Genomic DNA, 23,070 nt, shown 5'->3' with positions numbered 1-23,070 from the left:
AATTTAATGGTTGTGTTGAGGTCACTTCAGAAACCACAGCTGATCTCCATCAATGGCTGCCTCACTTCGAGGTCTGAGCCTCGGAAGAGGGGACAAAGTATTTGCTTCAAATCTGGAGCCTACAAATTGGCAAACTGGGCTGATACTGGTGATGCACTGAAATCAAACCAGAGCTTTACTGTGAAATAAGGTTCATTTGGAGCAAAAAAATAGAATTCAGTGATAGGATGCATGGGAATGGTTGAAAGCTGTGTCAGGGGAGTTCTAGACTTGACATTAGGAAGCATTTCTTTACTAAGAGGAATGTCCAACAGTGGAACAGGCTTCCTAGAGAGGTGTCAGCACTTAAGAGGCATTTGGGCAATGCCCTTAATAGCTTGCATTGACTTTTGGTCAGTCCTGAAGTGGTCAGGCAGCTGGACTGGATGACTGTAGTAGGTCCCTTCCTAATAGACTGAAATAGTCTATTCTATTCTATTCCATTCCATTCTAAAATGAAAAGGCTTTGAAGTTAATTTGTGTGCATCATAAGATCTAGCAGACAGGGGAAAAAAAGAGAAAGTGTACAGACATAAAGAGAGAAAAATAAGATAGGATTCCCACTGTTGCTGGCACCCTGACCTCTAACATATGGCTACCAACAATGAGATGGATGAGCTCGGGATGGAGCCCAACAGTTCTGGCATCTGTTGTTTTGTACCTGATATCTGGATAATTCTGACACAGCTTCTTGACATACACCTTGATCTTGTCCTTTTTCTTCTCTCTAATGATCTTGGCAATGTGGTGTATGGCGGGAACAAGCCAGTCAGAATCAGAGCCCTGTGGATGAAGAGGCACATGGGGATGTCAAGGGGGAGAGCAGCACCTGCTAAATGCCTTTTTCCCTACAGTACAGACCTGGGTGTGAGGCAGAACTGCTGCAGGCAGGACAGGCTGCCTCCAGCAGGCAGCAAGGTGCCAACAAGCAGTTCCCCTGAGGCCAGACTCTGCCTTTCCCGGTGCTCATGAGCATCCCATGAGTCAGACCCTGGTCAGGGCACTGTGGCTGTGGTCTAGCACACAGGCAGATGCCAGACTTTACCTCCTGCTGCCTAATAATTTCATGTGCCTTATTTTTGAGAGGGGATTTAGTGCCCTGGATGCCTGACTTTCTGCAAAATCCAATTAATTCAACTTTGGCTTCCCTGAAAATCACAGACTGATGTTGCTATGAGAGACTGAAATGTTAAAGTTAATGACTCAAATAATCAGCCATTTTCGAAAGTGGCAGGGTGCTGCTTTGCTGAGGCCAGGTTTACACCCAGTTTTTGGGTGTGTGGTGGCAAAACCTCTGATCTGTGTAAGAACAACCCAGGCGCAGAGCGCGTGAGCACCCACCACCGGAGGGTGACCGTGACAAACTAACCTTTTTTTAAGCAACAAGGTGGTTTTTGAGCCAGATAAGGAAAAAGCCAACAGGAAGCAGATCCTGTGAGGTGGAATAATGTTTTTTATCATGCCAATTTCCTTCTTTACACAGCTGGTTCATGTGTAAAACTCCCCCTTCATGGGGAGGTATTGGGACATTCACACGTATCTCTTCTGATAAGGCATAACTGGCTCAACTACACAGGTGTGAGAAAGAGCAGTCGTGTTTTAGAAGGGGTCATGAACCATCAGAGACCCCGAAGCTCCTCCAGACTCATTTCTGGGGCCTTCCAACAGAAGACTGCATATTATCCACAGCGTTATATCAGACAGTGAGAAACTCCTGCTCCCTGCCATCCCCCCCGGGAGGTACCTGGGCATTCCCACCTGAACCCATTAAACCCATTACAGCCTTCTCCCACCTCAGATGGATCAAGACTGTGACCATCACTTCAACCAACAGGCACCTAAATTGTGACAATCAAGCCTCATCGCTGGATCCATGGGTGGTGATATCTTTCCTCTCCACTATCTACTCTTATGCTTTCTTTCTCTTTCTTCCTTTCCTTTACATATTTTCTTAAGCGGTATTTTTATACCTTTATATTGTTACATTACTATAGACAATAACCAAAATGGCTACATCCCTCATTTCCAATGCAATCAAATTGTTCTAAAATAAACCTGCCACATATATATATATGTTTATAAACACTGGTAATTCAGTGTTGTTTCACTCTAATCTGCCCCAAGGGATCTATTAACAAGAACCTCAGTTACCTCGCCTTCACAGATGGGTTGTAACATTGGCCTAGCCACAAAACACACAAAGCTGCCACTGCAGAGAGGCTGGTGGGCTGGAAGCCCACACCATGAACCTGCAGTAACAACCTCACTTGCTCTCTTTTAAGGACTTCTATACTTCTTGAGGCTTGGCCTCCTCAGAAGCCTGCTGCCTTTGTCTCTGGGAAGCCAAGTGGAAATATTGTACCTCTGGGAATGGGCCAGGAGAGAACTCACATACCTGATCAATGAGAGTATTATGAAAGATTCTGGCTTCCAGGTCCATCTTTTTGCTCACTTCTTGCCGTGTCTCCCTGTTCATTCTCCATCTGTGTTTGATGACCTGTGTGATATATTCCTTTACCACATATCTATGAACTTCACGTAGAAGCTCCTGGATAAAAAAAACAAACCTCATGGTTTTTCTGTGGTTCCCATACAAGGCCAAGGCAGTGAAAGAGGGCAGGGAAAGCTCTTAGGTCTTTAGCAGCACCTGAGGACATAGAGGAGGTACATGAAGGCAACACACCATCAGCACATGCTGCCCAGGCTGGCCCTGATGAAAGGAATCAGTGGCTTACAGTCCCTTGCTCTGGCACAGAGCAGTGGCTGCACCCAAGGGAATGCCACGGAAATACTCCTCACCCCGAAATAGCCTGTAATTTTGTGTTGGTAGTTTGGGTTCTCAGTAGCAAAGGGGGATATTTTGGATTGTTTTAAAAGCCAGTTTTAATGGTGCTTGCAGATTTTACATACAGAGCAGTTGTCACCTATCTCTTTATTTCACAACTGCATAGATGTGAAAGGAGCACATAAGCCTGCAACTCATGGAATTGCAATGTTCAGAGGCAATTGTCATGAAAGCTTTCTGTTCCTCTTTAAACAAAATCAGTTTTTGTATTTGAACTACAGGAAGGAAAGTTCTTTAATTCACATGTGGAAGTATAGTAATATCTGAACTCCTTTGCATACGCAGTTCCTACAGTTATAAAGAGCAACCACCACTGTAGAGGAGTCTGCAGGTCTGACCACAGCCTGAAAAGGACATTGTGACCCTCCCCAGCACCGCTGTGCCCAGGTGTGGGATCAGTGGCCTACCTGACCCGTGGGCTTCCTCATGTGCTGCAGGTGCTCAGAGAACTGCGAGACTGCTGACGCCAGTGAGTCCGGCCTTCCTGTGTCCAAAATCCAGTCCTTGGTCAGGATTTTCTTAAGGAATGGCTGAAAAAAGACCAGCTCACTGATGGCACTGGTAACATTCAGATTAGCTGATGCCCTAGCTGAAGGCACTCAGCTGTACACCTGCTGGCTTAAAACAAAAATCACAGAGCACTGATGGCACACTCTCTCTGCAGGAAGACACACCCAGAGCACAGAGCAGGGTGAGTTTCTCTCTCCACTCCAGCGAATTCAGACACGTCTCCCCTTTCTGGGTAGGCATGCCAGTGCAGAGAGGAGAAGCATCGCTCCCTGAGCAGATGTTTTGGCATTAAAGGCTTACTTGAGATACCTCATTTCTTTTCTCTGTGCCACCATCTGACTCACCAGCTCTATTTCTTTGGGTAGATGAATTTGTATCCCTACTGCATAGGTGAAGAAACAGATGTGAATGTTAATCACAGAAAACTCAGGCATGACTAGAACAAGCTGTGTTGTGCAGTCATGTATGTTACTGTTACTTGGGTTTGCACCAGCTATGGAAATGACAGGTCACTTGGGAGTGAATCTGTTGGAAATTAGCCCAGTAATCCATCACCCCTACAGCCTTGTCCACAAGGAAATCAAGTTCCTCATGTTCACAGCCCTTCCAGGAGGCTATCTGTACTCCTGCAGACCTGCATGAAGTCTCACTGGGATTTTCCTTCTGCTCATTGGTCTAATGTGATGGGAGGGGAATAGCAGCTGGGAGCATCTCCAGCTTGATGCCTCATGATCAGTGATGACATGGGAGTTGTGGCAGTCTCACATCAGTCCTGGGTTCAAGGTACTCTGACCAAGTGTTCTCAGAGGGTTATTGTCCTTGCTGGGTCTCTAGACTTAATGTGCCTTCACACAGAAACACAGCAATATCTGCTAAAGACTTCTGGAAGAAACTCCCCTAAGGGCCAAATGCAAAATATCCCTTCTCTGGCACAACCTCTTTGTACTTTTCTCCTCTTAGCTCTCAGGATCTCTGGCTTTAGACTCCTGGCAATCTCCTTCCCAATTATTTCCCCCTCCTTGTGCTCTCCTGCTATGCTCCCAGCATGCTGAATCATAGAATCATAGAATCGGCCGGGTTGGAAAAGACCTACAAGAGCATCAAGTCCAACCCTTGATCCAACACTGCCGTGGCTACCAGACCATGGCACAAAGTGCCAAAAGAGCTGTTTAGAAATGCTTTGCCTCAGCCTCTCTCAGTTCTCACATTTCGGGTCTCTTGCTCAATGCCTTGGCTTGACTCCTTTCCTTGCCTGTCACTTAGGCTCCAAGACAAGATCTATAGTCACTGGAAAGTCCCCTTGGCCAGGCAGACTGGGCTTAGGTTGCATCAGTTCCCATGACTGCCTTGGTTTTTGAAAGTTATGTTTGGGGATTTAGAAAGTGAATGAGGTTGAGTGAAAAAGGATGTGACCAAAGGCTTGATTTGCCTCATCTCTTGTATTATACCAGCTAGAGCTAGTGGGCCCCAGCTGGCTGAGACCAGAAAGTCCCACCTACAGCACCTGGGAAGCACAAACTTCATTGCAGCACATTGCATTGCATTTTAGGCCTCAACACAAGTTAAACTGATATCAGAGCTTTATCAGCTGATACCAGAGCTTTAGCATCCTCATGCTGGAAAAATCAGCCTTTCTTCACCATGGGAACAGGCTGGAAAAATCACCTCTACCAGAATTAATTCTGTCCTATCTGAAGAGGCTGCTTACAGACCATGATGGCAGATCAACGAATCAGTAAGAATAAATCAAAGTCCTGAGAAATCCAAACGTTTTAGTAGAAGAAAAAATGTCTCATTGGTGGTGTTCAGCTGACTTCCCATGTGTCTCATTATGGGGAAGGTTTTTCCCTACTGCTTTGCCTGAGATACTGGAAGCCACTAAATATCCTTTTCTTTTGATTGTTGTAAACAGCTTGACAAAGGTATCCTTGCTCAAAGCAAGAAACTCCCAGGATGCCAGAAGTGTTGCTTTGAGTTAAGGAGGATTTCTACAGGAGTGTTAGGCTTGATGCATTTTGGAGGGACCATAATGTCATGCGCTGCAAAATGAGGTCTAGTTGGTGAGACAAGGGAAGGACAATGGCTCTCAGCTTCTATAGTGGTCCTGCACATACCCCTTACATTGAGGAAATAACATGGCCAAGATCCTCTTACCTGTGTTTTTGTTTTTAATTTTGTTAGAAAAATATTTGTGAAGTTCCTTGTCAGAGCTGCCAAAATCTTCTGCAGCTCCTCAGTGTCGACTTCAAACTCTGTTTCTAACCCTGACCTACAGAGAGAGAGAGAACACCAGTGAGTTGATGTTAAAATGTAAACTATTACAGTGCCTTAAGCATTTTATCTGGATTGGAATGTTGGATATTATATTTAAATAAACTTTTGTTTGTAGTACTTCCTCTTGGAAACACTTTATGGGTCAAAGTAATGGCTCCTTTTGCACAATCCTGTGCACTGAAAATGAGTCACAGCTGTGACTGTGCTTAAAAACCCCACAGATTTCCTCATCAGGTGGGATGGTGCAGCCATGCGGAGCAGTTGCATAGGCTGGTTGCTCTTTCACTTGAGCAACACCTTTGCTAAATGGTCTGCAAGTACCTGGGAGAGCACTGAGGGGCCGTGGGTGAAGAAAGAAGTAAATAATAAAGCCAGAGAAGGGAAAATTGCTGAGCCTGTGTCCCCCAGAGCCCATCTGAGTCACTCCACGCAATGTCTATCATCAGCAGCTAGGATGGGGACTATGGGTATGGAAACCTGTGGAATTTCCGAAGGACAGTGCGTACTTCTGCAAGATTTCACCCCATGAGGAAGAAAACACAACTTCTGAGAGGTTAAGGGAATCCCCAGTGTGTGTGTGAGCTTTGGGGGCATTGTGTGCTCCTGTCTTTCTTCTCACTTTCCATTCCCGTCCCACTGTAACACACTTTGGGGGGGTGGGGGGTGGGGTAACTGAGGAAGCAAGGCAACACCAGTAGTGCCCAAGCTTCCATGGATGTGCCAAATCCACTGCTGTGACCACGGAGAGCCGCAGGTTCCTGCCTCTGCCCAGACTTCATATGTCTGAGGTTGCCCAGGCAGGACTATAAAGCACTCAACAGCATCCCTGTCGTGCCAGGCTGGAGCTCAGGGCTGCAACTCCCGTTGAATTCTGGGTACGGCATGCAAAAAATCATGCTGTTAGGTCATCTAGCTCTGCCCAGCACTCATCACCTCAGGCTGATGAATAGACAGCTTGACTCAGGAATAAACCCAGCAGAGCCAATCCGCCACCCAAACGCTGCCAGCTCCGTGCCTGGGGCTATCGTCTTCCTTCACCCCCTCGCCAGTCTCCAGCAGGGAAGGGGAGAGCAATTTTCCGCAGGGTCAGGAGGAGGCAGTGAAAGCCAGCTCCTCGGCGAGGTTAGCATTGCTGGAGAGACCGTGCCATCTAGAGACTTCCCTACGGTAGTGCTCATTGCGGCTGGAGCCGTCGGCTCCTGCGAGACACCGAACACGAAATCCTCTCCATCCCCTCAGTAATATTTGGCATATAGCATCCTCACAGGAGGCAGTGCCAGGCAGCAGTGCAGCAACATGAGCTGAAGATCACAACCCAAGCTTTTTGGTGGCTAGAGCCCACGCATTATTCCTGTGCTGTTTTGTTGGGTTGGCCTCTGAAGCACCATATCTGCATGGCAGAGGTGACTCCAGATGCTGAAGAGCCCCTGGGCCTCGGTGGGCCATGTCCCTGCGTGGCTGCAGACCATCCCCCTGGGGCAGGCATATGAACAGCACCAGTATTCCATGGAACTGGCACTGGGAGGGGCTGTGGCAGCTGTGTAAGCGGCTGCAGAGTGGGATGTGCAAGGTCATCATGTGCCACAGCACTGGGCTGAGGGACCAGACCCTGGGACATGCGCTCACTGGCACCATCCGACTTATGGGGAGAGGGATAGCCAGATCTCTGATAGTCAGCACTGACGGTACCTGTTCATCAGAGGCACTTTTCAACCAATGGCTTGAAATAACTAATTCATGCAAAGTCCTAGAAGTTCCAGCTGCCAGATGCAATGGCAGGGGTTTATTTTCAGGTTCAGTGCTTTCATAGAGTTTCCTCCAGCCCAGTGCCAAAGGCAGCCTTGAGACCGTGTTTCTGGGTTTGCACTGCTAACCTCCAGAAGAAAACGTGGAAAAACCCCTCCTCTGAGGCTGAAAATGAGTTTAAAACTTTCATGCAAGCACTGCATCTGTTTATGTTTCTGTCTCTTCATGCCTGTGACTTTTATCTGCATCCCTTGGTGAAAATCCTCCTGTGAGGTTAGAAGGGCTGGAGACCTTGATCTTTCCTTTACAGATGCTGTTACGCTCCCAGACCCCAAAAACATGGCATCTGAGCTCAGGGGGAGTGGACTTACATTAGGTCGTGGAAGCTGTTGATGTAGGCAACAACATAGGGTGCAAAGATGGGGCTGTCCTGGGCAGTGCTCCAAGCCTTCTCAAACTCCTTCTCAAACCTGTAAGAAAAGACACTCAGGTAACACTTAATGGTGGGGGCACTGAGGATGGCTCATCTTCTGTGTACGTGGTGATGTCAGGAGACACCCATGGCTGGCCCAACCTGTCCCCTCTGTATGCAGACGTGTTTTCTCCAGCTGTCACAACATGTGTGTGCATTGGAGGAAAATAGATGGCAGATAATTACAGGTCTAGGATGCGCTCGCCTGAGCAGGTACAGAGCACTTTTGGAGAGATGCCAGGGATGTGGGCAGGCCAACTCTTACTTTTCCTCATGCTGAGGGTTTAATTGCAGCTGTGGTACTCAGGCTTGTAAGTCTGGACCTTCATCTTGCTGGCTTTTGGGACAATATATTACGTGCCTTTTTAAGCACAACACAGGTAAAGGATTTACCTGAGGGCTGATTTTAAAACAGAAGGTGAATAGGAACAGGGTAGCACATCCGACTTTTCTTCCCCCTGACCTCAGTGTCAGGTAGCTTTTTTTTGTGTAGCACAGGTTCTATGGGTTTCACAGCTGTTTTACAGACAGGTCTGTGCTGATGACAGGAAGCTGTGTGCTCAAGAAGGCTTTGTTTGTTGGTCCCATTCTTTGTCAGGGTAAAGGGATCTGCTTAGGCTGGCCTCAAGCACTTGTATCTCAGGTTTGTTTCCATAAAAGCTTAAGTTTCAGTGGTCCTCTGAGAGCTATTGCTGCCCTGGTTTGAATTGTACAGTATTTAAAAAAAAGAATAAAAAACCCAATAAAAAAATAAAATAAAAGAAAAAATAATTAAAAAATAAAACAAAGAAAGAGGAAAAGAAGAACAAAGAAAAAAGAAATAAAAGAGAAAAATAAGAAAAATGGGGGAAAGAAAAGGCCAGAACATCACTGCCTTGTTTCTCCTCAAAAACCCAGACAGACTTCAGAGCCAAATAGCTGTTTTGAACTACCATGCTCACTCAGGGCATGGGAGAGAAGTGTAGATTGCTGGGCTACTAGAGATGAGGGTTTAGAAGGGAAAGTGTTGCCTTTAGTGCAATTTGGACCCCTGCCATGCCCCAGGTTCATGGTGGGAAAAAGCAGTGCTCAGGTTCCCCACCCATGCTCCTGCATTAGCAAACTCCACACTTGGTGCCTGCTGGAGGTGGGAAACTTCAAAGGTTAATGCAAAATTATTTTTAGTCTTGTTCATAGTTGATTCACGTCAAACAGCCTTTCTCCTCCGCAGATTGCTGCTCCGGCAAACATCCATGGACGTCCCAAATACAGCCCCGACAGGGGCATCAGACAATGTGTCACTGTGCTGGGACCCTCTGCAAGCCTAAAACCTTCCCTGGAGCATTCCCAAAGCATGTTGCAGCGGGTAAGATCTGAGGCCATAACGTGGAGACTATCAAGTAAAAAAACCATTATTTCAGCAATCTCCCTTGGACACTGGGTGAATTTCAAAGAGACTCAGAAGGCAGCCCAGCTGTATGTTTTGCCCAGGTGTAGCAGAGAGGGTCTCACCATCCATTTTTATGCCCAAAGACATGGGAGGTCAGAGAAAACCCTCTCAGCAGGACTCACCCTAGGACCCCCAGATGATGTTTTGGGCAAGCAGGCTTTGGGTCTGAGGGGTCCATAATTGCAGCTTGCTCATGGCTGAAGCTGCAAGTGACCAGCATCTAATGCACAAAGGTCCTGGATGGATGTGATCACGGTGGTACCATCCCTTCCCAGACAGCAGCTCCTTCCTGGAGCTCTGGCATTAGATTCTAAGACTTGCAAGAGTCCTGTCTGGATCTATTTATGACTCCCTCCAGGTTGTTCTGCAGCTTGCTTGTTATTTGGCTCACTGTAATCTTTAATTCTCCCAAGAGCAGACCTATACCTGCTTGATGCCAGCACCTGGTCCAGTGCACAGACCTTTTCCCTGTGTTTTTACCGGTGTGAGACTCATTTGAAAAGAAAGTACTGCCAGGAGTGGTAATGACCTTGGTATAAATTCAAGCAGCTCTGTCATGCACAGCTCAAGCATTTTTGTTTCCAGGCTTCTGCTGATAGCTCCAGATAACTTCATGTGCTCCCCGATGATCTAGAAAAGGGCACAAAAAAGCTCCAGTGAATGGGACAGACATGGGAGAAACATCCTTTCCAAGGATCTCATGCAGCTTTGGTTAGTAAGGATGGCTCACCTAGCAAAGGGGCAAACAGCCAACTTGTTGCCAGGAGATTTTCATTATTCTCTGGCAGTTTTAAAAATTATAACACAGAATGGGCCAAGAAGCACCGATTGATTTGTGATATAATCATTCATCCCTAATTGCTTCACGTCCTTTTGCTGTCTGAGTGTGAGTTAGAGGCGGTGTTGGCTGGAGCTCCGACCTCACCCAGTGTCATCCTCCTCTTTTGGGGGGTTTCTGGGAGGGATCAATCGGCAACCCAAGGGAAGCTGAGAGGTTCCCATGCATGACCCCATGATAAGGATGACTATAAGCCCCATCCCTAGAGGCTCACACAAGTCCCATTCTCAGGAGTGATAACAGGGCAGCACAGAGGGTCAGGCACCACCCTGAAGCCTTGTTTGCACTGGGACTCCTCCTGGATTCCCATTCCCACAGTCCTGGCTGCACCTCCAGAGTGAGGCATGTTGTAGTCCCATTCTGGTGCTTCCCAAGGCCTCCTATCCATCTGCTAATCCAATTCAGACCTGCCTTCCCCACGATCACATAATGTGTAATATTTCTCTAAGGAAAAATAGTCACGGCAGCAAGCAAAACTCTTTGATTTTCTTTTTCTCTCCCTCTCTTTTTTGTTAGTATTATTTAGTTGAAGTGACTCAACCAATTGAGTGAGGAGTATGAATCCAAACCCCTCCTGGATTTATTACCCTGTAGCCCCTAAACCTAGTAGGAGCTTTTGTTTTTTGTACTGTTTAAATTGGAGTGGCTGTTACTGCCTACGGCCTTTCCACAGCTTCCACAGCCCCGGGACAAAGTTGTTCTTTAAGCCAAGGGTTTTTTTCTAACAAACCTTTTCTTTCCATCTTTTTTTCCCTTTCTCTTTCTTCTTTCTAATCAAAGAGGCTTAGGGACTTTAAAATCAGTTGCCTATTATGTTGCTGACACAATTGACAGCAGGTTTAATTTGCAGCTAGAAGGCAAGCGGGAGAGCCAGAAGCTGTAATAAATGTCATTTTCTGCTCTAATGTATTCTGCCAGTGCGTGACTTACATAAATTATGGCAGGAGGCAGTACCTCCACCCCAAAAGGCAACGATTCAGTTTCCCTGGAGCCACAGAGCCCCCCCAGCATTACCCCAGCTAATTAAATACCGTTTGAATATCAAAGGAGAGCGAGGCGTGGTAGAGGTTTTCCTTCGCTTCTGAATGAACTTCCTTCTCCCACTTCTCTGTGACCTCTAGTCTCAGGATGTTTCCAAAATAACTTTTGATTTTCTCCTAAATGTTAAACGTAGGAAGGAAACATGCAGCTCAGGATAAGGAAGCAAACATGAATACAGAGGCTCACTGCATTTTGCTCCATTGTCACGTGTGTAAGGTTCACGTGCACAGCATGGAAAGGTAAGCAGAGTCACAGGTGTTGCTCCAGTCCTGTCAGTCTAAACAGGATCTCAGGAGAAATCAGGAGCTGTGCTGTGTGTGGGCAAGGTACTCTCATATCAAAGGAGAGTCATTCTCCTGGCAGGAAATAGTATGTCAGCTGTTTGCTTGATTACAAAGTCCTCCAGCACATGGAATGCACCAGGTCAGGATTAAAGATCAAATCGATCCTCTCCAGAGGTTACAGCCATTCAAGTAACCAACAGCAGTGTTCAGTCCTGGCTGATAAATCAATCTTGTTGCTGGTGAAACAGTGAGCTTTCACCAGCATAGTGGAGCAATACTGATTTAATTCAGCTGGGCACCTTGAGCTCACCTTGATCAGCGCCCTGTTTCAGAAACGGTTTGCAAGAAAATGACTGAGCCCAGCAAAAAGCCAGGAAAGCTTGTAGTCTTACAAAGGGTGCCAGCAAGGACTGCAGAAAAACAACTGCAGAAGGAGCTTCCTCAGAGGACATGAACCATGGGGGTGCCTTCTGGTGGGGATGCCAAAAGTTGTCTGCCTGTAGCAAACCTCAGATGTGCTGGAGAAGATCCCACACAGTGACAGTAGCAGCTAAAATGCCTTTACACCTGGCTTTGCAGTGCATTCAATCTGATAAAGCCCAGCTACAACCTTTCATTAAGCCTCTGCCACACTGTGTGGGTCTGCTACAGTCCCTTTGACTCAGCTTGGGTCCCTGAGTTGGTGTTCAGGACCTTCTTGTTTTTCATTAAAGGCCATTCTGTGCAGCGCTGGCAGGACTCAGCAGCTGGTGGGGCTAGAAACCACAACACGGTCATCCAAGACCTGTACCAGGGGGGCTGGGGCTCCTGTACGTTCCCTGAGGGGGCATGTGGGGGCTAGGTCAAAGCTCTTACCTTTGCAGAAGCAATGTAGTTGTTTTTCAGTTTATCCCAGTCAGCTGGTGTTAACAGCAGGGACAGGTTTTCTGTCTTAACCTCTGGTTTGAGGTCAGGGTGACCCAGAAAGAGTTCACTGGAAAGATTCAAATTAACAAATTATATTGCCTCAGAGTGTGAATAAACTGATGGAATATTCATGCAGCATGAACTACGTTATTATTAAGCCATGAGAAATATACTTAAAGCTTAAATTGTGATGCCTGTTTTCAAGATTTAACAAGAAAATCTTTCCTTGCTATTCACAATCCTAATTATTCAAACCCAAAATGATGTAAGGTTCCAGCCCACCTCAGAAATCATGAGACTTCTGAGTTGTTTGGACATGAAAAGTGCTATGAGAATTTACTTTTTAAAATAAACAACCTGAAGCTGATTCATTCGACTATGAGCTTGCAAAATGCCTTTCAGGGTAATTCCTGTAGTAGCTTGTTGCGTTGTCGCTAGCTGATCCCTCTGGCTCCTCTCCCGTGTCGCATCACGGCTCATTATCAGCCTGTTATTCTTCTCTGTGCATTATCCGGAGCAAGGGACGGTGGCAGAGCAGGACCTGCTCCGTGCAGAGCAGGACCTGCTCCGTGCAGGGCAGCCCCTGGAAGGCGCTCCCATGCCTGGGATACGAGCCATGTTCCCCCGCAGATGGAAGTGGTGGGTGGATGTGCAGCTACAGAGTCTGACTCCGAAGTGTGCTCAGCTGACACACGACTTTACCATTACCACTCACTTTCCCCTGGACTGACATGTACTCAGACCAGCTGATTAGCCTGGAAGCAGGGAAAGGGAGGGAGTGCCTGTGTTTCTCTCTCTAGGGCAAGAAACGTCATTAGCCTGTACAATTGAATGTGCTGCTCTTGCAATCTGCCACGGACTGTGGAGGCATTGCATCTTGCAGGGTGATGAAGGTGGAAAATGGAAAGAAGAAAATATTTATGCACTTGATGAAGGTAGGGCCTAAGTTTCAAGCAGTCACCTGGTTACCAGGGAACACAGCTGTGATGTCCTACACACAGCCTGCTCATTCCCTCATCCAAAAAGGGTTCCCATTGCCAAACCAGCACTGTGCCCACAGTCAGGTTCGGATCCAAGTGAGGATTGTACTGTACAAGGTCAGCCTGGTGCAGTGACTGCTCAGCAGAAAATAAACTCAGCTTGCTGATAGTGTCCTGGAGTCCACAGTGATGGTTTAGATTTCCCAGAGAGGTACATCTGCACATGTGGAGCATTGCACAGCCCACTGCTACCAGAGTCTGCTGCTCATTCAAAAGGACATCACAGATCTAAATACAGACTCTCCACCACAACTGAAAGGACTGTCTCAAGTGTATACTTGAGGAGCTTAGTCCCCACTCTTTCTTTTTTTTTCATTAATTTGAATTGTAACACCAATAATGAGTTTCAGTCAGACAATTTCTTCTTTTTTGGAATGGGTTCCAAGGAGCAATGAAATTAAATTAAATTAAATTAAATTAAAACAGCCCAAACCATCAAGGTGATTGCAAACAGTGCCCCAAACAGCTGCAACCTCTTAATAAGCTTTTTCACAGCTTAGTTAGAGAAATATGGGGGGTGTGTGTATTTTTCTTTCATGCAGAACCCAGCTGCTGAAGTTTGTTTCTTTCCTCTCTCTCCTGCAATGCTGGGGTGCAGTACAGTTTCCAGGGGCTGAGGACATGCAGGAATTTCCCTCCAGATGAGATCAGTAGGGCCTGATGATGCTGAGGGGGTTACACACATCATCATGGTCACCACACTGTAAACAGGGGTTTAGGAGTAACTGGACAAGTTCACGAAATAAATATGTTGAGGGCTGCTTAAAACAAAGACTACCTGCAGTGCAAGTGTTTCTTACCCAAAAGCTATTTCAGACTAGGGGTGCTCTGGGAAACCATGTACTGCTGCTTGCCCTGCTCCACCACCACCTCCCTCCCTGGTCATTTTTGCCCACTGTTTGACTTAGTGCTGATACTCCTACCTTCACTCCCTCTTTGTTGTTTTTTGGAGGTTTTTTTTTGAGGGCTGTCAATTGCTTTGCATTTGTCCCTTCCTTGGGCATCTGGTTCAGGCCATTCTTGGAGACCAGCTACTGGAACAGACAGGATTTTGCTTTGACATGGCTGTTCTCGCATGTTTATTTCCAGATCCGTCTCCTGTGAATGTTGCTTCTCATCTCCTTCCCACCTCGCTGTGTATCTCTGTTGAGTTTTAGTCTGGGAGCTCTTTGGGGCTGGGGTGATGGGCTGTGGTCTAGGGCAGGAAATAACTGAGGACACTGACACTCGATGCATGGACCTTCTGTGAGCACCTAAGATGTCTCCATTGGCTGTACAAGCAACACAGTTTTTACGGCTTTTACAAAAAATTCCTGCCTGTACCCCCATACATTCAGGGTGCCCTGAGGATAGTGTTTACTACATCCCTACAGCTCCTAGAATATTTCAGTCACCCCTGAATTGCAAGGAGCCTTAAGAGGTTCTAGAAACCTCTCATTCAACTAGCAGACACGTCTGAGACAGAGCCTTTGTTTTTATGTGGATAAAAATTCCACTTGATGATGTCTTGGCACCTCCTCAAGAGAACTCTGACCCCATGCAAGGGGGTTAATGTGGCCCATTGCCAAATGCATCATGGTTTTAATTAAACAGGAAAAAGACCTCCCCCACAGGTCCCTCCCTGTGCCTGGAAAAGTCACTGAGCAGCTGTTGGATCTTGCAAAATATCTGCAGAAAGGAGCAGGTTTATCTGAGCTGTGAGGAGGAGCTTCCTGCCATGTGGGAACAGCAAGTGGGACAGGGAGGGGAAAAAGGGGGTGAGGTACATCTTTAAAAACCAGCAAGTGCTTTATCCACAAACCTTTGTCCCCACCTATTAACACACTTACTATCTGGCTCCACTGTAGAAGTCACTGTGTCTCTCCTGCTCACTTGGAAAACTAAGAATAGCTCAGTGCTTTTGGAGTACCCCACCGCCCTGCCGCTCTCTGGAGGAGGCAGAGGAAATGTGACAAGCACAGCAGCTTACCTGTGGTAGGTGTTGGCCACCCAGTTGAGCAAGGTGTAGAGCTCATTGAAATCCAGCAGTCCCTGGCAAAGGTGTTGCAAATGTGAGGCAATGGCCTTATGAAAAGCCTCCACATATGTGTCACACACTTGATACTCCTCGGGATAGCACTTTTTTACTGATAACTTAATTTTCAGCAAATCTTCCCTCAGGAGTTTCTGGAGGAAATTTAAGTGGAGATCAAGCCAAGAACTATCTTCTTCCTTTGATGCCATGGGTGCCTTCAGGACTCTTTTTTTAGCACTCTCGTTGATTGCTTCCCTCCACATCTCCCTCCACTTTCTGGGCCTGCCAAGCAAGTCTGACCCAGGATGAACAGCTTTGTCTGTGTTGGGATGAGCTGCTTCTTCATGGGCAATTAAAGTCACCATGGAGGTCAGCATGGTTTCCTCTACAGTGGAAGCTTCCAGCGTTCCCTCCACTATGGACTGGATAGCATTTGCGATGGAGTTATAAAGGAAATTCACATCCTTGGATTTCCGTAAAAGCTCCTGTGGGTTATCTTTGTATTTCTCAGCATTCCGTTCAGAGATAGTCTCATCTTCCAATAACTTGATACTTGCAAATGCTTCCAGGAGTTGTCTTTTCTGAATAAGTTCATTGATTTCCATTACTGCAGAAAGAGAGGGGAAGGGGTTGGGACAAAGCAGGTGTTAGGTTCTTGACAGGTAGGTAACAGGACAAAATGCCCCACAGGGAGGCTTGCAGGGGGCTGCTCTGAGTAGCCAGGTCCCAGCAGTGCCCCTGAGACTGACCCCCTCGACCTCTTCAGCTCCTGTTTGACACAGGAGAGGAAAACAGTGGGAATGCAATCACTGCAAATCGAGCCACATCTCTAAAGTGCCGGTTACAGAGGTAGGAAATATCCAAAAAGCTGATGATAGCCCTGCAGGAAAACCTCAAGCAATGTCTAATGAGGCTGCGGAGGGGGATACTGGTGGCTCAGACAGCATAAAACCACCTCTGTCTCTGCCTCTCTGCTTGTGTGGAGATGAAGTGTGACTGGCATCAGGAAGAATTCAGAATATACCATACCAGCAGGATTTCCTTTAGCATATCTGTCCTTGTTTCCTGTATACCAGTGTGCTCAGCACTGCTCCTGACACATTTTTTGGAACATTTCTTGTTTAAATGTAACCTTGGGCAAACCCCAGGCTTCTCTCCTTTTTTGATTTTGTGCATTATCAAGGTTTCCTAAAATACATCCAACTAATGTCACAGCTAAACTAGCTTCTGCATTTTTGAGGCTGAACAAAATGCAGAGATGGTTTCTGGTGATTCCATAATGAGATCTCTCTTCTTGAGATGTAGGGACTGAGACAGCAAGCCAGAGACTGGTCCATCTGGGACTGGCCACCCTTTGCAGCCTGTGTCAGTCACAGAAACTGGCTTCTTGACACAGGTAAGATGCCTCTTACCTGTTCCAGATATTTAGATGTTCTGTGAATGCCTGTGGTCTTCAGCCTCCTCTCAGTCAAAAAGAGGGACTTCTGGAGGACCAGAAGACACCGCTTCTTAGCTCTGCAGTTATTGCAACCTGCAATAATCTTTTGGCTGGGGAGTGAGGAGATTCTCTGGGATGGTGGTCCTGGTGTCCCGGAATAAAGACCGAAACACCAAGTATGTGAAATTCACCCTCCTGGGGTGGTTCAGGGTTGGATGACTTGGCTGTTCACCTCCTGTATATAAACTTACAGTCAGATGCCAAGCACTGCCTTGCACCAGTGACGTTTGTTTCCCAAGCAGCAAGCACTGAGTGGTTTGGGGAGGTGTGTGCACTGGAGGGGCATCCAAACCTGTAGGTTTGGGGTGTTCCTGGTGCTCAGGTCTCACGTGGGTTTTCCCCACTTCCTTTGCTTTTGGCACCCACTACCAGTACTGGCTGGTGTTGGCTGAGGCTGGGCAAAAGCCACCAGATAGTGCTACCCCAAAGTGTGTGTGTGGGGGTAGCAGTAGCTGAGGTCTACTGAGTTTCACATTTACTTTACAAAGCCTTGCTCATGCAAGAACCACTGCCTATTTGCCAGTAAGACAGGAAGTATTTGCCATGTGTTGAGGAGATCCAGATGCACTGTTAGCTTTTGAGAGACCTTGGGAAGCTCTCACCATCTCCAGCACTGTAACAGATGCTCTCAACAGGAGATCCCACTGTGATACTGGGCAAATATTAAAGAGAAGGGAAAGGGTCCTATTTAGGCATGTGTGACCACTACTTCTGGGACATACACATATTAAATGATTAGGAAAAATTGGAGAGTACTCAAAGAAGATATGAAGGACTGGTCCATAGCCTGTAATTTGTGCCCTTGGGCTTGTCTGCACACGGGTTTTATACCATATGTATTAAATTATCTGTGTAGCATAAGAGTATCTGTATAAATACAGAAATATGCCACATATCCCAACTATTGATACATCATAGAACACATAAATCTTTGAGTACCTATATGGTGCTACAGTTGCTTCTACACCAGGAAGGGAGGAAGATTGTACCAATTAACTTAGTCTCTTCTAGATAAATTAATATAAAACCTGTTTTTATACAAATGATTGCAGTGAGAGACTAGAGGAATACATTCTCTTCTGTTTATCAAAGTGAGAAAACACCATTTAATCACCATCTAGGGTAATTATTCAGGGAGGTGATGTTGGGTGCTAAATGGATCTTTAATTTAGCAATACAAGATCAGCCAGCTGGTGGTTGAAGGAAGACAATTGAAAGGCAATTAACTATTATTCAGCTTAATGGTGCACATGGTGGAGTCTCCATCACTTGCCATACTTATCTCAGGATGGGATGTGTTTCTGACAGAGCTGCCCTAGTCCAGGCCAAACACGAGTTATTGAGCAGAGAATGGGCATTATTTATGCAATTATTCAGCTCATTTGTTGCAGGAGATGAAAAATCTTATGATAACATTTCCTGTTGCTCCTCATCTATGACCCTTTGAGATCAGACTAGCAAAGTTCATGAGACAGGCTAAGATCCAGCTTACCGACCTCACAATGTATCAGTGCAAAGCAGTAAATAACTTCACAGTGAAGTAGAGCACATTACAGTAGTGAGACAATGCCAGCCCATCTATCTGATCCCTGTGGCACCCTATGCAGAAGATCAAGAATTTTTTTCTAGAAATTTAGCCCAAGGAAAGGTCAAGCCATGTCAACCCACCTCAGTCTATCACCAGGTGGATGCATTTTAGTACCTCTGCCTTGAAAAGATGGAGTGAAGCGGTGCCCAAACCATGATCAAAGTCATTGCAGTCTGCCCACACTTGGGGAAAGGTGAGAGCTATGCTAAAGGTAGTTATCATAATTAGACCAAGACCTATCTACATAATGCTGACAAAACACACGAGAGTAACCAGCCAGAGGAAGACAAACAATAAATACTTGCAGCACTGCTGTTGTGAGAAGGACAGGTGGAAAGTCAGTGTAAGAGAGCAAAGTATCTGTGAAAGTGTCTTTGCAAGGCAGTCTCTAAGATTAGGAACCAAAGCGGAGATGCCAAGTCAGATCACAGCCAAACTATCTTTATTCCCCATCAAGGCCTTGCACCAACCTACAGAGCACAGTCAGGGGACCATCAGTCTGAGAGCTGAAGAGCAGAAATTGTCCAGAAGGGCAATGCAGGCAATAGTGTCGAAATAGTCCACACTGCACTTCTAGGTATTGTCAGACCAGCAGTTCCCAAACTGGGGTCAGCAGATTGGTGACTGATATGTATGAAGGGCGATATGTCCACTGACAGGTTGATGGGTAGGTTGCTGATATGGTTGAAATAATGCAGTGGTGGCTACAGAGCAGCATGTTCAGTGACAGCAGGTGACCTGCCCAGCCTGGGCCAGGTAACACCCAACGAGACCGTGCAAGGGATGCAGTTGTCTCTCCCTTGTGATGGGATACCTTGTTCTTTGGTACCTCTGTTGGGTCCAACATTTGTACACTGTAAATTAATGTAACCTTCAAGGTTACATTAATCCTGCCAAGCAAATAACACTGGTGGTTTTGCTTCTTACCTGAAAGAGGTTTTCCTTGAATGGGCTCTGCTTCTTTATTTTCACCAATCTTCTCTACACCATCACATATCGTGGTTTTGTTCTTCTCATAGCTCCTAAATGATCGCAAAAGTCTTTTTCCTTTCCAAGTGCCAGTATCTTCGTTTCCACTCCCTTTGTTCGGACTTTGTTTCGATTTCCAGGTGCTTAACCTTCTAATACTTCCAAAGAACCCACTGTCCCTGCTGTGTGAAGTTGGGCTGCTCAGTTCAGAAGTAATCTCCATCTTTTCCTCCCCAGCACTGCTCGTCGGAGAGGCTGGTTCTGAGGTCACAGTCCTTGGGTCTAACTCCATATTTGTATTTTTCTTGTCTTTCAACAAGAGGTTTACCAAACAGGTTGATGGTAATCACTGAAATGCATAAAACAGCAGAATTAGAGGTGTTCTTAACAGGATATTACTCTTTCTCCAAAGTCAGTCCTGGAGTGCAAATCTGGCCCATTCTTTTCCTGTGCATAATACAAAATAGGGAAAGTTGTTGTAGCCTGCAGCTGCTGAAACAATTTCTCTACCCACAGGCACCAGCACCCACAGCACCTGGTGCTCTGGGAAGCTCCACTTAACTCCCTAAATCAGGAAAGTGGCAGCTATTTCTCCTGCACCAAGGAATCATTAACCATCAGAGATGCTGAAGTCTGTGCAAAAATACCATTTCACTTGGTAGCAAGGTATGGTTTTACTTTCCATTCTTCTAGGTGGATTTCCAGCCATGCAGGAATGATGATCCCCCCTTAGTCTCACTGGGGTGTTGCCACTTTCTGATCTGAATATGGCAACTTTGGGTTATGTTGTTACTTCTGCCCTGCAGCTGCTGGCGGTGGCCCAGGGGTGAGTGGTCCCCACTGGGTATCTGAGCTCTGCTCTAGCCTCTTCCATTAAAACCACAACTATCCCTGCACTCTGAATCATCATGGTTACAGTGCAGGAGGCCGTACAATGCAGAAGGGGTTCACATTCTGCCTCAGAGCACTGCATCCCAGCATGCCAAGAATGGGCATCTCTAAGGTCAAACAAAGCTCTGTGCGAGCTGCAGGGGATGCTGCAGGGGATGCTGCAGGGGATGCTGCAGATTTCAGATTTCAGCAGGACTGCTTCTGTCAGTGCTACTGGGCTGCAATCACGTCCTCTGCACTTGCTCAGCTCCTGTCCTTCTGCAGACAGACTAACTCCCCTCTGCCCACCCTGAGGGCTGGCCCAGATGCTTGCAAAGGGGGAAGAGAGAGATTTTGCCTTCCTTCCCTTGCAAAGGGCTCTCATGAGGTCACCAGTTAACACAGCCCACTCATGGAGACATACTTTGCAGAGCTGAGGGTGGAAAATGCCATGTTTCCCTGGCACAGGCTCAGGGCAGTTCAGCGAATAGTTCAAATCATTAGAAACAGCTATTGCTTGAGGTGACCCAGGAACTGCCTGTCTCAGATCTGTCCAGTCCAGAGGTTGAAATATGACTGCAGTGAATGGACATGTTGGGACTCTGGAAATAGATTTCATCCTTCCTCAATCAGAGTTTCACTCCCTTGTGCATGGTTATTTCACAAGCTGTGAACTGCAGGGACTGCACTTTCCCATGGGTTTGCTGAGCTGCTCTCACAGAGGGATCAGACCCTGCATCACATGCTCTCACAGGAATATCTGCCTCGCTCAGGATCTCACCCCATCACAGCCCATACAGAGGGTGGGAGGGAGAGGAGGGCACCCCATTGTCCAGGGATTTCAGTAGGAAGGAGGCTGACACCTAGCTCAAACTCTGCATGGGGACTCTACGGACAGAGCAGAGCAGCAAGGATCAGAGAGACGAAGTGAGCAGTAAAGGGAGCCAGGGAAGAAGGAACAAGAAACGGGCAAGAAAAGGGATGGAATATATACCCAAGTACTGACCAAACTGATCCCATCCATGGCGAGCTGGGATGGCACAGGAATAATCCACAGGAATGGCACAGGAATGAAACTGAGAGCTGCTCCCTGATACAGGAAATCCAGGGGAGATGCAGTGGCAGGTGGGCAGCTCTGCAGGGCAGAGGACCAGGCCAGTTCACCCACATCAGCTGACTGGGACATCATTCCTCACGCACATGCTGGTCGAGGGGCTCCCTCTGAGAATGGCGCTGCTCTTCGTCCTCCTTTTCCGTCTGAAAAGGGCTGTAAAAAGTGGAAAAAAAGGCCTGTCCGCACCTGCCCAACACCTCCAGCACCTTCACCTCCTTGTTCACCGGGAGAGACTATGACACTTTCACTTTCTCTGTGTCTGAGAGTTTAAAAGAAGGAAGGAGTTGGGGAAAAAATGCTGCACAACCTTCATTCAAGGTTAATTATTACCCTACACATGGAGGTTTGAACCAGACATTCAAATGGGGTGAGCTGCTGCACTGAGCTGGCCTGGGACAACGGTGGGCAGAAGGATTTTGGCATGTGGTCCTGCCCCGGTGGAGTGTCTGGTTGTGGGGGGTTCAAAAGCAACCCCAGAGCTGCTGTGTGGGAGTGGCTTCATTTCATCACCTTCTGTCCTGTTTCTGCAGATCATGAGTGGCTCAGTCCCAGTAATGATTGCCAGGTGAGGGACAGGGGGCACTATGTCCCCTGGTTAAATATTTATATATTCACATCCTCACTTTGCTCCAAGGGCACCTATTTCCGTGGGGTTGCTGGCCCTGGATCTCTCCATTCCTGGAGCATTTGGGAACCTTGAAAGGAACTCAAAGCAAATGAGCACAAAAAAAAAATGAGGCCTTGAAGGTTTAAACAGCACTAAACACATTCACTTGTTTTTTCACTAAGTGGTGTAAAGTGATTTAACTCCGGGGAAGTTGCAGTGCCCAGACAGAGGCGAGTTAGGCTGCCAGGCTGGACACACCAGGCAGTTCCAAGTGGCCAAGGTCCTGGTGTAAAGCAAGAGGGATAAACCAAGAGTTGTTACCATGCCACGGGCAGTGTGCACTTCTTTGCTTTAGGAGTCTGCCAGCATGTCACCCGTTGGTGTGACAGGGGAAATAAAGGGGTTAGCAAGGGATTGATGCAATAAAGTCCAGTGACATTTGGACTTCATGCTGTGTAAAGGAAAACAGAAGAAGAGAAGAGAGTTGAACAGAGTCTCCTCTACCTCTGGGAGAGATTGCGTGTCCAGGAGATGGAAAGTGTGTGGGATGGGAATAACTGTGATCAATTAAAAAGGGAAGAGTAGCAGCACGTACTGGTGTGAAATTGCCCGGATGGCAAGATGGGACTGGGCAGAGTACTGTTTGTGGCAGGAGGAGTCTTGACTGAAGCTTCCCCCAGCTTGGCAGCCCAGTGCTGAGCTTTCTATCCTTGGGCTCTTCAAAGTCATGTTTAAGACAGAGACTGCCCTGCTGTACTGGGGAAAACTGTAATCGATAACTGTTCTGCCATCTGCCAGGTTGACAACATGGACAAAGGAAGGAGTTATTTACTCGGGCACATGCTGAGGTGTGGAAAGCCCCTTTGGACCCAAAGTCTGACTAAACCTCTTTCCATCTCAGCTGGTAATTTTCTCCTCCATCAAACATTTACAGAGGGTTGGTTTGTACAGACAAGCTCACTATGACTGGGGTGCAGCCAGAGCAG

General features: G+C 46.9%; 1 protein-coding gene across 2 annotated transcripts in view; it reads right to left on the bottom strand.

The window, feature by feature from the left end:
• The window catches only part of EXOC3L4 (exocyst complex component 3 like 4), a 30,419-nt gene extending 8,493 nt beyond the window's left edge, over positions 1-21,926 (bottom strand). The window contains exons 1-11 of one of the 2 annotated variants that reach the window (XM_064659242.1): positions 21,370-21,926; positions 19,452-19,842; positions 15,394-16,045; positions 12,334-12,451; positions 11,185-11,310; positions 9,845-9,945; positions 7,786-7,884; positions 5,549-5,663; positions 3,292-3,414; positions 2,435-2,587; positions 701-822 (exon numbers count right to left, since the gene is read on the bottom strand). In XM_064659242.1, the coding sequence (XP_064515312.1) occupies positions 701-822; positions 2,435-2,587; positions 3,292-3,414; positions 5,549-5,663; positions 7,786-7,884; positions 9,845-9,945; positions 11,185-11,310; positions 12,334-12,451; positions 15,394-16,045; positions 19,452-19,785 (1,943 nt within the window). In that variant the 5' untranslated portion in view covers positions 19,786-19,842; positions 21,370-21,926. Of the gene's footprint in view, positions 1-359; positions 823-2,434; positions 2,588-3,291; positions 3,415-5,548; positions 5,664-7,785; positions 7,885-9,844; positions 9,946-11,184; positions 11,311-12,333; positions 12,452-15,393; positions 16,046-19,451; positions 19,843-21,369 lie in introns of those variants that run through there. The other variant, XM_064659241.1, reaches the window with a different exon arrangement.
• Positions 21,927-23,070: the final 1,144 nt, after the last annotated feature.

The sequence above is a fragment of the Pseudopipra pipra genome, chromosome 6, assembly GCF_036250125.1.
Source record: "Pseudopipra pipra isolate bDixPip1 chromosome 6, bDixPip1.hap1, whole genome shotgun sequence".
NCBI lineage: Eukaryota > Metazoa > Chordata > Aves > Passeriformes > Pipridae > Pseudopipra > Pseudopipra pipra.
The sequence above is the reverse complement of the archived record's forward strand: the minus strand, read 5'-3'. Positions and strand labels throughout refer to the sequence as shown.